The sequence below is a fragment of the Clinocottus analis genome, unplaced genomic scaffold (assembly GCF_023055335.1).
Source record: "Clinocottus analis isolate CAN_PGR_092001 unplaced genomic scaffold, fCliAna1.0.p SCAF_16, whole genome shotgun sequence".
In the NCBI taxonomy this organism is placed as follows: domain Eukaryota; kingdom Metazoa; phylum Chordata; class Actinopteri; order Perciformes; family Cottidae; genus Clinocottus; species Clinocottus analis.
The window spans coordinates 3,255,166-3,270,114 of record NW_027175887.1 but is presented as its reverse complement, the minus strand read 5'-3'; the positions used below and the strand labels follow the sequence as shown (position 1 = coordinate 3,270,114).

General features: G+C 46.9%; 1 protein-coding gene across 1 annotated transcript; it reads left to right on the top strand.

Moving 5' to 3' along the window:
- Positions 1 to 479: 479 nt before the first annotated feature.
- On the top strand, positions 480 to 2,930 carry si:dkeyp-69e1.8 (uncharacterized protein LOC100001340 homolog). The gene is made up of 3 exons (XM_068579198.1): positions 480 to 616; positions 1,000 to 1,145; positions 1,787 to 2,930. Exons 1-3 carry the CDS (start codon positions 592 to 594, stop codon positions 2,594 to 2,596), a joined length of 981 nt encoding a protein of 326 aa, XP_068435299.1. The 5' UTR covers positions 480 to 591; the 3' UTR covers positions 2,597 to 2,930.
- Positions 2,931 to 14,949: the final 12,019 nt, after the last annotated feature.

Sequence of the window (14,949 nt, the reverse complement as noted above, 5' to 3'; positions counted from 1 at the left end):
TCAGCAACCTCCTGAATACATTCACACTGAATGTCACGGAGGATGAATCCTACAGGTTGACGTTTAGTTTTGTTCCTTCGTGGTCTTGAGAGCGTTTGGATGGATCACCATTAACGTTGGGCACAGACATCAAGGAATACTTTTCACCATGAATTATGATGTCATCGAGCCCAGCTGTTCTTGAGTTGTCAAATATTAACAAGCTAAACTATTGTAAACATTACTTGTTCATGATGTTCCTCACTACAGCTAACAGCTGCTGGCATGTAGACTTTAGTTCATTAGTTTATTAAATAAATATCAATATGACGCTTGCCTATTTGTATTAAACCATGGAAGTAATAACATATTCAGTCAAAAAGGGGTGGGCCTAACTCTTTATGGTTTGTGGGCTGAAACGCTGATATAAACGCATAGGACCCAGAGCCGGTCCGCGGGCCCCGTGTTGAGCCGCCCTGCTCCACCAGCCACCTCGACAGATGGAGCTGTGCTCTCCTCCGCCGAAAGTCGAGTCGAGGGCAGGAAGGAGGAAGGAGGAAGTGCCACCAGCCCGCAAGTCAACCCGAAACACGGCGGTGAACGGCCGCAGAAATGTCGACACCCGCAGCGCACTCAGGTAGGCGCTCAGCGCGCGCGCGCGTCCGCGTCCGCGTCCGCGCGTCCTCACGAGGAACCGGTTGAGTGGTCACGGTGTTTCAGGTCGAGACGAGACAGTAAAGGGCGCTGCCGCCGCGTGGAAACTATGCGAAACCGGTACCGAGTGAAGCCCGAAGGCACTGACGTCATCGCGTAGAACAGCTGACTCCTAAACAGCTGAACGGAGAGACTTTGTGGAGGAGATGAGAGTTTAAATACTTCTGTTGGCACTTTTGGAAAACTTGTGTCGTCTCTGGACAACATATACACACAGTATACACACACATTGTTAAATATGAACAATGTACAGTGGACAGCGTCATGGTTGTTATTACCAGTAACATGTTTTTCCACTGTGGGCAGCCGAGCTGAGGCTGGTGGTGCTCGGCCGGACCGGGGAGGGAAAGCGGTCTGCCGTCAGCTCCATCCTGGGCCTGGACGACTCTCCACAGGACGCTGACGTCACGCAGGAGTGCAGCAAGCACCGGGGAGAGGCTGCAGGCCGACGGGTAGGCAGCGTCACACCGGGGGGAGGGAGAGGAGAGGAGATGAAGGGGAGGGAGAGGAGAGGAGATGAAGGGGAGGGAGAGAAGAGGAGATGAAGGGGAGGAGAGGGGGGAGAGACTCTCTACTCTGTGATTATAGTGACTCATTAGTTTGAAGCTTTCTGCAGCATCTGCATCTCTGACACGAGCCTCTTCATCCTGAATGATGCCAATTTCTGACATATCATCGTTTCTAATGTTATTAATAAATGTTGATGCATTCTTATGAAAGATCATATCTAGTAAATTACTTAAGGTTTAATGCAGGTTGATTTTGAGAGACCTATATATTTTCTGGTCTTCATAATATAATGCTACATGTTTTTAATATATCATTTAATTTAAATACATCCTGTATATATTGCAGATATGATACCTTCATACAAACTTTTGCAAATGTCCAGTACATGTAAATATTTCCTGTCATGCTTTCCATAAACTCTTCCTCCAGTTCTAAATATGACTCCTCCCTTAATCTACTGTAAATATAATCTCTACAAAGTCCTTCTTGTGCTATGTTTTATTCCAGTGTAATATCAATGTGTAGCATTAATGCGCTTGATTATTTTTTAACTTGATTTCATGTTTTCTTCTCCTCTCTCCAGGTGGCGGTCGTCTCCAGTCCGGCCTGGTTCGGCTCAGGCTGCGACCCCGAGGAAAGGAGACGACTCGTCTCCTCCTTCGTCTCCTTGTCCAGCCCCGGGCCCCACGTCTTCCTGCTGTGCGTCCCCGTGAACCAGCCGGCCGACGGAGCGGCCGACGCGCTGGACGCGCTGACCAAGCTGTTCGGCGCTCCCGCGGTCTCCGCGAACGCCGTCGTGCTCTTCACCCACACCGAGGAACTGGAGGAGGACGAGCAGCTGGAGGGCTACCTCGCCACGTGGCGCAAGGACCTCCTGCAGCTCGTGGAGAGGTGCGGCGGGCGCTACCACACCCTGGAGGCCCGCGGCGGGGAGGCGGAGGAGGGGAAGGCCGTCGAGGCGCTGCTGGAGAAGGTGGAGCGGGTGGCGCGACCCTGCGGCTGTCCTCTGTACCAGCAGGCCGAGGCAAGAGTGCGAGAGAGGCAGGCGGAGATGGTGAGGCGGAGGAGAGGAGGGGACCAGGCGGGAGATGTCACGGAGGAAGAGATGGAGGCGGTCCGGGAGGAGGCGGAGAGGAGCGTCGGGGACCTGGAGGTGGATGTGGAGAGTATTTTCCCGCCCTCAGCTCCTCCCCAGGCTCCCTCTTTCCTCTGGGCCTTGTGGGAGAAGCTGACCGGCTGGACGAGGTGGCTGCCCCGAGTCCTGAGGAGGGAGGCCCTGCTGGGAGCGCTGGTGGGCCTGTTTGTGGGAGGGCCTTACGGAGGCATGATGGGAGCCACGGTGGGGTCGGTGGCCACCGAGGTGGTGAGAAGAAGAACACAGAAAGCGAAGTGAGACGTCGTCTCATGTCAATGGGTCAGGTTGCACCTTAAAGTCACTTCACTGTGTTCAGCACGCCGTCGGGTCACTGAGATATTTGGCGTCAAATTGTATTCACGCTTGACCACTGAGCACTTCTCATTGACAGTATTACCCAATGGCTTTATTAATGATTAACACACCAGGCGTAACAGATCAGTGATGACACATAAACATCTTCCTCTGTATTACTTTGCTTTGTCATGTTCAGTTAGCTCAGTGATTCAGCTCCATGGTTTCTCTCACTCAGTGACTGAAGTTATGAATGTAAAGCATGAATAAAGTTGTGTTCCACGACAGTACTGCAACACGTCTGCAGACACGAGCGTCGTTCATTCTGCAATAACACAGCCGGCCACTTGGGGGCAGCACTATCACGCTGTGTCCATGATGCTGACTTATCACCACGTGTAAAGTCTACACAACAACTTCACAGTGCTGGAAGAAGCACTCTGTTTCACTTCAGTTAAGATTGAAATAAAACACCACCATGTAAAAGATATTGCATTCAAAATGTTGCTTCGGTCAAAGTACAGACATTTTAGCATAACAATATGACTTTAGTACCAATAATACAAATAATTATTATGCAGAGGGAAAGAAAATACATACGATGGATAGATAGATGGATGGATGGATGGATGGATGGATGGATAGATGGATGGATGGATGGATGGATGGATGGATGGATAGATGGATGGATGGATGGATGGATACTTTATTTATCCCCAGGTGGAAATTTGTTTGGAGCAGCAAGTAACATAAAAATATTAAGTATGAAAATAATCAGTATGTACAATACAATGAAATAGCAGAGCTATTTGGGGGCCGGCGATAAGTTTGGCATTTTACAGCTTTTTACACACACACACACACACACACACACACACACACACACACACAGCCTGAGGCGGCTGTTTGTGTTCACTCACATGAAATGAAGACGGATGAAATCAGACTTCGAGCCAACAGCGACGAGGAGGTCGAGGATTGTTTTGTTGTTGTTTTGAAAACGGGCTCCAGCTGCATTTCGTTGTGCTCTCTGTGTTGCATCATGGGAATAAATGATCCTGGAATGATCAACAGTTATGAGAAATTCACAGACATGTTCAAAAAAGCCGAAGTATAGTTACAAGGAAAAAGCGGTTAAAAAGAAACCACAAATTCATAATATGAAATAAAAACTAAAGCACCGGTTATTTTTTAAGTAAAAAAACATATTATGTATCAAAAAGGTTTTACTATGTACTATTAACTATATTAAAAAAATACATGGTCACAGTATATTCTGTCAGTATTTGTTTAATGTACAAAGAAGTCAAAAAGTTACAAAAAGTCATTATATAGTACGTCACAAAAATATAAATTCAATCAAAATTATTGTGAATACAGTATGTTTTAAAAGTAAGTTAAATTGATAGTATATTATTTAGTTAACATAAAAAAGCCATTAATAAAAAAAAGAATAATAATAACGATAAGCATTGTGCTTAGAGAGAGAGAGAGAGAGAGAGAGAGAGAGATTAAGAAGTATCTACACTCTGTAGTACACGTCATGTCACAGTTTCTTAAAACTATGAGATATTTTTATGCAAAACTGACTTTCTTAACATTTTGTTCAACTGTAACCTTTTATGGCAAACGTACGACTTTTTAAAATCACAATTCTACGTCATTCTACGGTATTTTACTACGACTTATTTCAGACGTGTTGCAGACTATATTTTGACTTTCAGGACACAGTTTTGAGGTGTTGACGACGTACTTTGGAGACTTTCTTTGGCAGCGTTTGTCTGTCTGTCTGCTTATTGTCCGAGGTGGAAAACTGTCACATGATTCATACACTTTACACTTCACCATTGTGAAACGCAACATTCAAACAAACAGTCACTTTGCCAACTCTGACTACGTGCAACTCATTGCTGCTTTCTCAAACCAGCAATTTACTTGAGTATAATTTAATGGTATACTATAAAAGACTATGAAATGTTATGGCCACAGTATTCTCTGACTTGTACTGTAAATCAGAGAGATCTGCGCCCGTGTATGCGAGCATTGAATATGAACCAAAAGGATAAAGTTGGCATGAAAATGAAGACAGTGAGCAGAAATAAACCCAAAAATGAATCAGACTGGGGGACCGTGGGGGTCCGTCATTATGAACGAGCTCAAATAGTGATGTCATCCATGTGTGGTGAGGAGAGAACGGACCACCTGGAGAATCAAACACCACCTCAAGAGCCTCAGCATGAACTAAGGCTGAGGAAACTACGCTGAGGCCATCAGTGTGGAGGCAAGCGACACGGAGGAGTGCCCAAATACTGCTGACTCATCTCATGAGCAACGCAGCAGTCCTCACTGCAAAGCCAGGCGGTCTGCTCGTAGACCAGCATGAGGTGTGAGGCGTGTGACATCACCCCGAGGGCCCAGCCTCCCAGCAATGACAATCTGCGGCCCCACGGGGGGAAATAAGAGATCTCAGGATGCGTGGTGAAAGGGACACGCCCGTCTTCTCAAGACCTGCTGGTGCGCTCAGCAGGGGGCCGTGAAGCTCCCGGAGCTGTACACCACCGTCGGGCTCCACACTGACCTGCAGGACCAGAGCCGGGAGGCTCGCCGGTTAAATTACAGCGAACAAGGACCTGCAGGTACACTGACCTTCAACACCCTTTAAGGGGCCATTTTGTCCAATAAATCAAAGAAAATCAACATAAATCAAATGTTCACTGAGCAGCGAGCGCATGTGGGTTACACAAAAAGATGCATTGTCATGCAGGATTGTGTTTTTCTCATCATTTATTTCAACTAAACAAAAAGAAATAAAACAAAAGAACGAAGGAAAGCTGCCTCTCCTGCGCTGGTAAAAACAAACAATAGGCCTGCCCAGGTGCATGCTGGTCCTACCTGCCTACTCCTATGTATTAACCCAGATGCCCACAGCATTACCCACTAAACCCATAAACTATCTAAACACTACAAATAATTAAACTAAACTAAAAACTATCAAAATAATAAACTATCCTAATACATCAAATTTAACCTAAATAAGCAAACAACTAGAATAATTAAACAATACTTGTGGATAAATTAACTTAACATCCAGTTAATAGCCCAAATGACTTCTTCACAGTGTTGCTCGCCTGTTAGCTGCACTTTGCCTCACGCGGCGACATGAACAGAGTCTTTCTGCACCTCGAGGTTCAAGAAGTTATTAATAAGTAATAAAGACTCTGAGTTGACCTTCACTGGAACAATAGGGAGCATTGTTAATATACAAATATACCTTTAACTCAACATACCGGTGTCCTACTGTAGGAGGATATACACATGTAGATTGTTGAGTGGATTATTATGGTCTAAACAAATGATAAATGACCTCATCACTATTAAAATGTCATCCGTCACAACAAGTCCTCTCAGAGAGCGTCATGAGGATGAAAGCACGTCCGTGAAGAGGCAGTATGAGAGGCCTCCACATGGTGGAGACATCCACCTTCACACTGGAGGAGCTCTCCCCGTCCGAGGCGACCTGAGAGATGATTATTTGCTGCTCACGCAGATCAAAGCTGCTGTTTCGTCTCACTGTCTCACCTCCAGTCAATCCTTCTTCTTTGTTCAACCCATCGGATCAAGTCACTGAATGATTTGAGTCTCTCCGACTTAAAAGACGCGTGATGACACTTATCGTCTAAGATATGTTTCGTAAAGAGGCATGAAATACATAAAAGAGAGGCTCCATTTCACGAGAGCGCAGGATTCATGCTGCATGAAATCATGAGCACCAAAACAGCCGTCTCTCCCGAGCCTCTCTCCTCCTTACACAATGGCAGGTTACGGCTTTGACGTTGATGTAATTGATACTCTGCTAAAACCGTCAGTCACAACCCATCCTTACATCTCTCTCTCTCTCTCTCTCTCTCTCTCTCTCTCTCTCTCTCTCTCTCTCTCTCTCTCTCTCCCACTGTCTCTCTAAACTGCCGCCGGCTCGGCCTCAGGAACAGCAAGGCGTTTCCGAATGTGGGTGGTCCAGCCGGGGTGGGAGGGAGGGAGAGCGGGAGAGAGAGAGAGAGAGAGGGTGAATTAGCCCAGCTCTCATGTTTCCCAAAAAGAGAGGGGAGGGAGGGTAAGACGCGAGAAAGAGAGAGTGAGTGAGAAGCAGCGAATGCGAGAGAGAGGGAGGGAGAGAGAGAGAGAGAGAGAGAGAGAGAGAGAGAGAGAGAGAGAGAGAGAGAGAGAGAGAGAGAGAGAGAGAGAGAGAGAGAGAGAGTCAAAGGCAGAGAACAAGCTTTGGGTCTATAGGCTCACATCTGTCTTCCAGATGTGGCCTCCACAGTTGTCTGAAACAGGGGGAGGAAAGAGGGTTTTAAAAGTAAAGGAAAATTGGTGCTAAACAGTTTTTTATTGTCAGGGATTACACATACAGTTTATATACAGTACACAGGACCAGCTTAAGAATCCACCGGCACAGGATATGCTGCTTTTCTTCTTCTTCTTCTCCTCCTTCTCCTCCCTCTCTTCATGAAGCTGCAATGAAATAGCACACGAGCTGCCTTGAAGTTAATGTGTACGAACGAACACCTGTCCAAATATTAGTCCGTCACAGTGGATGAAGACACGGGGAGCGATGATAGAGTTGGCACTGCGGAGAAAAGTTAATGAGAATTCTTTTGGACGGGAATGTGTTTCTCCAGGAAGACACGGGCCACGAATGTATATCTAAAAGAAAACAGCACAAGCGGAGGCCGATTGGGTGAAGATGAGACTCAGTCAGGGCAGAGAGAGAGAGAGAGAGAGAGAGAGAGAGAGAGAGGGAGAGAGAGAGAGAGAGAGAGAGAGAGAGGGTCTGAGTTGTGCCTGTGTGTAAAAGCAAAGCCAACATGTGGACCAACATGTGAGGCAGTCGGCAGTGAGCCGTCATCACCGCGCAGGCGGCAGCTCCAGCGCGTCGCTCCAGCGCGTCGCTCCAGCGCGTCGCTCCAGCGCGTCGCTCCAGCGCGTCGCTCCAGCGCGTCGCTCCAGCGCGTCGCTCCAGCGCGTCGCTCCAGCGCGTCGCTCCAGCGCGTCGCTCCAGCGCGTCGCTCCAGCGCGTCGCTCCAGCGCGTCGCTTCAGGGCCTCGCGGGTCCCTCTGTGGACCGAGGGCCCGAGCTCTGCAGCGAAACGTCGAGGCCGCAATATTGTTGTGTTATCATCGCGCCCTCCGGGCTGGAAAAGACAGCAAAGCAAAGGAAAGCAAACAGGATGACGCAGGTTTTCCCGACAGCTCGCGCTCCTCCCGCGCTGCTGCTTCATGTTCATGTTGCGCTGTGAAGGCCATTAAAACAGCACTTTAGTTTGAAACATTGTTATATTGACTCGGATGTTTTTTTTTCCTTCCGAGTCGCAGAGAACATTTATATTTGTGACATTTGAATATTCAAACTAATGTGTGTAATTCAGTTGATTAATCTGAACACAATGATAACTTGAAATGTATTATTTTATTATATTATTTAATTAGATTATTTAATTAGATTATTGGCACCATGAATTAAACAAAATACACAAAATAAAACTCCTCAGAAAAGAACAAAAACATCGATGTATTAATACAAGTGCAATAATATGATGCAAATTACTTATTAGTAAAACAAAAATCATATTTAAAAAAGAAAATGTACAAATAAAAAAACACTGAATTTTGACAATTGAATAAACGGATCTGTCTCATTTTGAAAATGTAAAAATGTTGTTGAAAATACAGCAGCAGCACAGAAATATAACAACCAGAAGAATACACTGTGAGCGAGAGACACGATACAACCGAGAAACATGAACGCACAAAGGACACAAATCAAACGTGGAATATACGACTTCACACTGGAGAGGACTTTGTTAACATCGTGACCTCAGCAGCTCTGTGCCTGACTCCAGACGCAGGTATCCAACCGTCGGCTCTCTCCTCCTCTCTCCTTCTCTCTCCTCCTCTCTCCTCCTCTCTCCTTCTCTCTCCTCCTCTCTCCTCTCTCCTCCTCTCTCCTCAGTCCTCTGTTCTCTCTCCTCTCTCCTGTCCCTCCTCTCCTCCTCTCTCCTCCTCTCTCCTCTGTCCTCTGTTCTCTCTCCTCTGTCCTCCCTCCTCCCTCCTCTCTCCTCTCTCCTCCTCTACTTTCTCCTCTCTCCTCTTCTACTTTCTCCTCCCTCCTCCTCCTCTTCCTCCCTCCTCCCTCCTCTCCTCTCTCTGGGTGTGCTCACTGTGAGTCTCTCATCTTTTTCCCATTAGAGCTGTTTTCATGTTCCTTCCTAGAGCGATCGTGTGTGGCTGCAATTGTTTATGAAGCAATGCTTGCCCCATCCAACGGTGTGTGTGTGTGTGTGTGTGTGTGTGTGTGTGTGTGTGTGTGTGTGTGTGTGTGTCCAAACAGGCATTAATGCAACTAATTGCTCAGAATATACTAGAAAACTATCTACAATGGGATCATGTTTAATTATGTTTATCTGGTAATTCATATTTAATTATTTTGGTGACAATAGATTACATTTTTTAAAAATTGGTTAAATGTGCAGAAACGTTTTTAACACGGCAAAATGTGAGATGCAAAATGTAAAACCGTGGTTTCTAAACTTCCTTCTTCTTCTTACCACAGAGCTGATGCGCTCCAGCTTCATCCGCCGCGCTGAGCCTGATGTGTTTGAGCTGACGCCGTTTCACTTGAACCATTTCAAAGCTCATATTCTTACAGTATTTCATTGGACTGCCGGTGTTCAGGTCGTTTTGGTAAAGTTTACATTATAAGTGGCAGAAGCTTTACATTTTCATTTCTTTTCCAAATGAGTTGAGCTAATCCACAATCTTTGTAAATCTAAGATTACCTCAACAGAACGTTATAAATGAACAGGAAGAAACATTGAATTGCTCAACAACAACAACAACAACAACTAAAAACATGGAAGCATCTTTCCTCCTGACTTCCAGACAGCGAACCAGAAGTCGCGCCTCACAGACGCAGAACATTCAGATATCGAAGCTCACAGAGAAGCTCACATCCACAACGTGAGCAGAACCGCACGGGACAAGGCGTCAGGACACACAACAGGAAAGAAGCCCCCAGACAACATGAATACACAATCACACACAGCTGCGGAGGGTAGAGCTCAGACACACACACACACACACACACACACACACACACACCGAACCAGACGCATGTGTACCAGCAGATGGGTGAGAGTCGACTCAAGTGGACCGGTCAGCATGAGAGTCACCTTTCATCCTCAGGCCGGTCTGACCTGAACCCGGTCCAGATGTGAGGGACGAAGATCTCTCATGGAGGAGGAAGAGGAGGAGGAGGAGGAAGAAGAAGAAGAAGAAGAAGAAGAGGAGGAAGAAGAGGAGGAAGAAGAAGAAGAGGAAGAAGAGGAGGAAGAAGAAGAAGAGGAAGAAGAAGAGGAAGAAGAAGAAGAGGAAGAAGAAGAGGAAGAAGAAGAAGAAGAAGAAGAAGAAGAGGAAAAAGAAGAGGAAGAGGAAGAAGAAGAAGAAGAGGAAAAAGAAGAGGAAGAGGAAGAAGAAGAAGAAGAGGAAAAAGAAGAAGAAGAAGGGGAAGAAGAAGAAGAAGAAGAAGAAGAAGAAGAAGAAGAAGAAGAAGAAGAAGAAGAAGAAGAAGAAGAGGCGGCAGCAGCAGCAGCAGCTTGGATAATGTTGTGTGGTCTGGTTCAGGTTTGCACGCCCCGCCGTCATCCGTCTGTTTAAAGGGCTTCTCTAAATATGGTCGCCACATTTGTGTCTTTTATTTTCACTCGTACAAGCCTAACATACGTCCTGTCACTTGGATACCAAAAAGGCATTTGGGTTTAACTGCTACCCCATGGCGACATGTCAAAATCAGACGGCATTTAATGAGTTCCAGTGTGACTCAGTTCACTTGCCAAAGGGCCCGGCGAACAGCGGGTGGGAGGGTAAGGTCGTGGACTCGTGTGTGTGTGTGTGTGTGTGTGTGTGTGTGTGTGTGTGTGTCTCACAGTGCATTAGCCTACCGCGGGACGTCTCAAAGCAAGTGAATGGGACGAGTTTGAGTCGTGCGGATGGACGAGAGCAGCAATGGCACATCAGGAAAGAGTGAAGAAGTCGCTCTTACGGAGCCCAAAGCCGGCGGCAGGAAGCTGGACTCGGGCGCCGGCGGGGAGATAACGCGGCACGAGAGAGGAGGAGGCCCCGCTCGTCTCACGGCTCCGAGGAGCTAGCGGTCTCACGCCGCACCTCCACGCAGCAGACGGGCTTTGAGGACCCTTCGGGGGGCTTCAGTCAGAACAGAAGACAACTCACTACTTGTGGAGCTGTGGTGCGGGTGTTGGAGAGCCCCCGAGCTCACCATAATTGATGAATAGTGTGGTCCACATTAAGTGACATGCGCCGTTGGTTGTAAGTGGGTGCGATGATTGGGGGGCCTTTTGAAGCCCGGGGGCCCGCGGGCTGCGTTTGAACCGTCAACAGAGACCCCTTCTCTCTGTAAAGGACACCAGCCTGCGGTCTGGTCGCAGTTCTCGGCACAGGACGAGCTCTACACACACACACACACAAACAAATATGCACACAAGCACACAGACGTTCCCCTTCAGTAGTATTACAGGGGTTTTTTGGGGGGGGAGGTGATTGTATTATTCCTGCTGCAACACTGACTTAATTCAAGGCAGATCTGACCCGGGCCCGCTCCTCGCCACTCCTGCTCTATTGGATCAAGTCTTAATCCCGCCCTCAACCACATGAATGGGAGACACAAAGAGGAGCTGCACTCGCTCCTGCCACAGACATCACATGTCACTCAGGCCCATGTGCTGTCACGCAGCTCCTGACGGGTATCGCCGTGTCATGTGAAAGCCGAGGGAGCTTAATGGGGGCCGGGGAAAGGACCGGAGCCGGAGACAGACGAGCGGGGAGATTGGAGCCACGTCTCGCAAAAAAAAACAAAAAACAACACAGCCAACCTGGAAGTGATCTTGCGCTTTGCCCTGCATGTTGTTTTTCACAGATCCACGAGCCCCACACATCCTCCGCCAGGAAAGCCAGAGGAGCTGACCCGTGAGACCACTTCAGAGCCGCCGCGCGCACAACAATCTCTAAATAGGAGCGTCCTGGGAGACACTTTACAGTAAGCTATGACTAACAAACCCAAAGCACCTCAAAACAACAGTGGGACGCGTCCAACTTCCATCGCGGCCGCACGAGCTCGCGCTCTCAAGCCAAACACATAACAACTCTGTCGCTCAAGGGGCCCGTTATTGTTGTATCTTTTCAAAGGACGCCAAAAAAAAAACCCAACCCAAAACACGCGCTCCGCTCACACACGACCTTGAGCTAACAAGGGATTCCGGCGACTTGGTGCAGAGGCAGTTGCGGCGGGGCTCGGTGTCACGGCCCGGCTCCCACGCGGTGGAAACACGGAGGCCCCCGAGGGCGACGGGAGCCGCCGAAGGCCCCACTGATCCTCCACTGACGCGCCCGGAGTAGACTTGTCCTTCAATCTCCGTCTGAAATGAGAGACAGGCCATTGGCGCGCAATGGGACGGGCCTCTGATTTGCTCTGTGGTCCCTTTGAAAGCGTGCATCCTGCAGAAGAGAAGGAGAACATCAAGTAAACACCACGGGCTGGCAGGACGGAGGAGCAACGCGAGTACGATGTGCAGCTGCGGCGGCTTTGCTCGGCCCCGGAGAGGGCAGCGACATCAATGTGGAAATGATAAGAATACATGCAGCGTCTTCTGAAGCTCGGGTTAATATTATCTGTCAGAGGAAAATCTAAGTGATAAGTGTGTTAAAAAGTCCGGGGGCTTCAACGTCGGGAAGCAAATCTGGAGTGTTTCCGAACGCCATGTTGGAGAGGACTCGCCGTCAGATGAGCGGTGATCAAAGAGTATGTTGAATCCCTCCCAGGACACACTCTTACACAAATGTGTTTTAGTTTGTGCATGGTTTGTGCTCAGGCCGGAGAGAGGGGGAGGGAGGGAGTGTGTGAGAGACAAATCGTGAGAGAAAAAGACAGATTGTGGTGGCTTTGATGTGCGCTCGGTCCTCAGAATAGATAGGTGGGAGACGAAGAAAAGGCAATATCACAGGACAAATGTCTCTCTGCAAAACCACCACAGTAGAAGTGTGTGTGGAAATCTCTGTGTGTGAGTGTTTCAGTGCTGTGATTCGCCAAACGGCTTGCACACACACACACGCAAACGCACACACATTTGTGCAGATTATAGAAATGTCAATCACTGAGAGTGATGAAGTAGAAAGAAGCTCTTTTCCCTTTTCCCTCCAGGATCCTCCAGCGGAGCAGAGACAACTGACACGCCTTTAAAGGGAAACGAAACAGCCCACCACCACCACATCTAAATCCCGTTGTATTCTCTTCTCGGAGGAGGAAACTTGTGCGATCACAACTCCGCCACCAATGTGCTCCCCATATGTCCCCTCTTTTGATTTGTTTTTTTTTTGTTGGAGGAATTTCAGGCTTTTGGGCACATATTTATGCATCTTTTTATGCTGTTCTATGTATCGTGCATATTAAGGGAGGCTGTTTGTGAGTGAATGCCGACAGCCCGTCACTGAGTACGGGCTCGATGGCTTTCTTTATCAATAGCACACATAATATATTAAGAAAATAGAGCCCATAAATCAGTGGTTCCAAAACTCATTCAGTCTGATGTAAAGAAACTCAAATACCCTTTTATCAATACCACCAGTCATATTCCTGAATGTGGATGTTATTTTACACTAGTATGTAACGATGGATACATCACAACATGTTTTTTCTCTCCACGCAAATCAAGCCGCAATGTTTGTCTTGGTTCGGGCATGTTTGCATATCATCACTTGGAGTAGCAAAAGCTGGACATGTCAACCAACTACTTCTCTATTTCTCCAGTGTTCTGGGCTTTTTCACCATTTATTACAATACTTTTAGCCAATTATATAATATATTTCAACCATTTACTGACTACTTTTAGCTTGTATTACTTTTAGCTTTAGCCATTTATCTGATATTTATTATCTTTATTTCAATAATGAGTCTATTTCTACATCGCTTTGTCACCGTTTATCCATTAATGTTAGCTAGGCTATAACTTCTTCAACTGTTTATCCCCTTTAGTTGTTGCAACCAATGTTTAGCTTTTTCCACTATGGAGCCATCACGTTTAGCTAACTACATTTCAGACATTCATCTATTAAAAAATATACTTTTTTATAATTTATTTGCTATGTCAACATTTATCCATTACTGTCAGCTACGTTCTTCAACCTTTAGTTATCATTGGCTCCTTTTAGCTTTTTTATTATCAATACCGTTAGCTAGCTACTTTAACTGTTTATCCATTGCTTTTAGCTTTTTATTATCAATACCGTTAGCTAGCTACTTTAACTGTTTAGCTATTGATTTTAGCTTTTTATTATCAATACCGTTAGCTAGCTACTTTAACTGTTTAGCTATTGTTTTTAGCTTTTTCATTATCAATACCGTTAGCTAGCTACTTTAACTGTTTATCCATTGCTTTTAGCTTATGCACCATTCATCCAATACTTTAACTGACAATTTCAACTGTTTATCCAGTTTTTATTATTATTCTGACGCCTCCTCAGTGCTACAGGTAGCGTACCTTTGTATGCCCCTCAATGGGCCCAAACACCAACCCGAGGCTCTGACCCTGCATATGTAAAGCCCTTCAAGCAACGTCCATGTTTTTTAAGTCTAAATTCTGAGATTACTTCACTTTTTAGCACGGTGCCAGACCTCAGCAACAGCCAACATCTGAATACATCATCACTCACTAAAATATTACAGACATCAGAAAACTCACGAGCAGCGGGGATTGTGGGGAAAAACATAGCAACGTATTCAGGCGGCACCGTCTTAATAATTAACGGATGCCGTGACTCAACACGGTCACCGCACGGTAATTATCAGAGGAGGCTGTCATATTTATTTAACCAGGAAGCTAAGACTGCTGAAGTCCAGCCATGTCGTATGTTGGATCGTGTCAGATTGAAACCATGCCACATTAAGCTGATCCCTCCCTCCTTCCCCCCCCTCTCCGTCAAGGCAGGGTGGTCTTTGCTCTAGTGTGTGTGTGTGTGTGTGTGTGTGTGTGTGTGTGGGAGACTGTCACAACACACAACATGACCCCCAGAAAATCTCTAACATACACACTAATTCCGCTCAGACACGCACATCTAGACCTAGCCTTCATACATGCACACACACACGCACGCACACACACACACACACACATGCACGCACGCGCTCCAAACGCTGTCCCGTCTGCAGGGACGGGGACAACAATGCTGCCATTGACACTGACCCTCACCTCC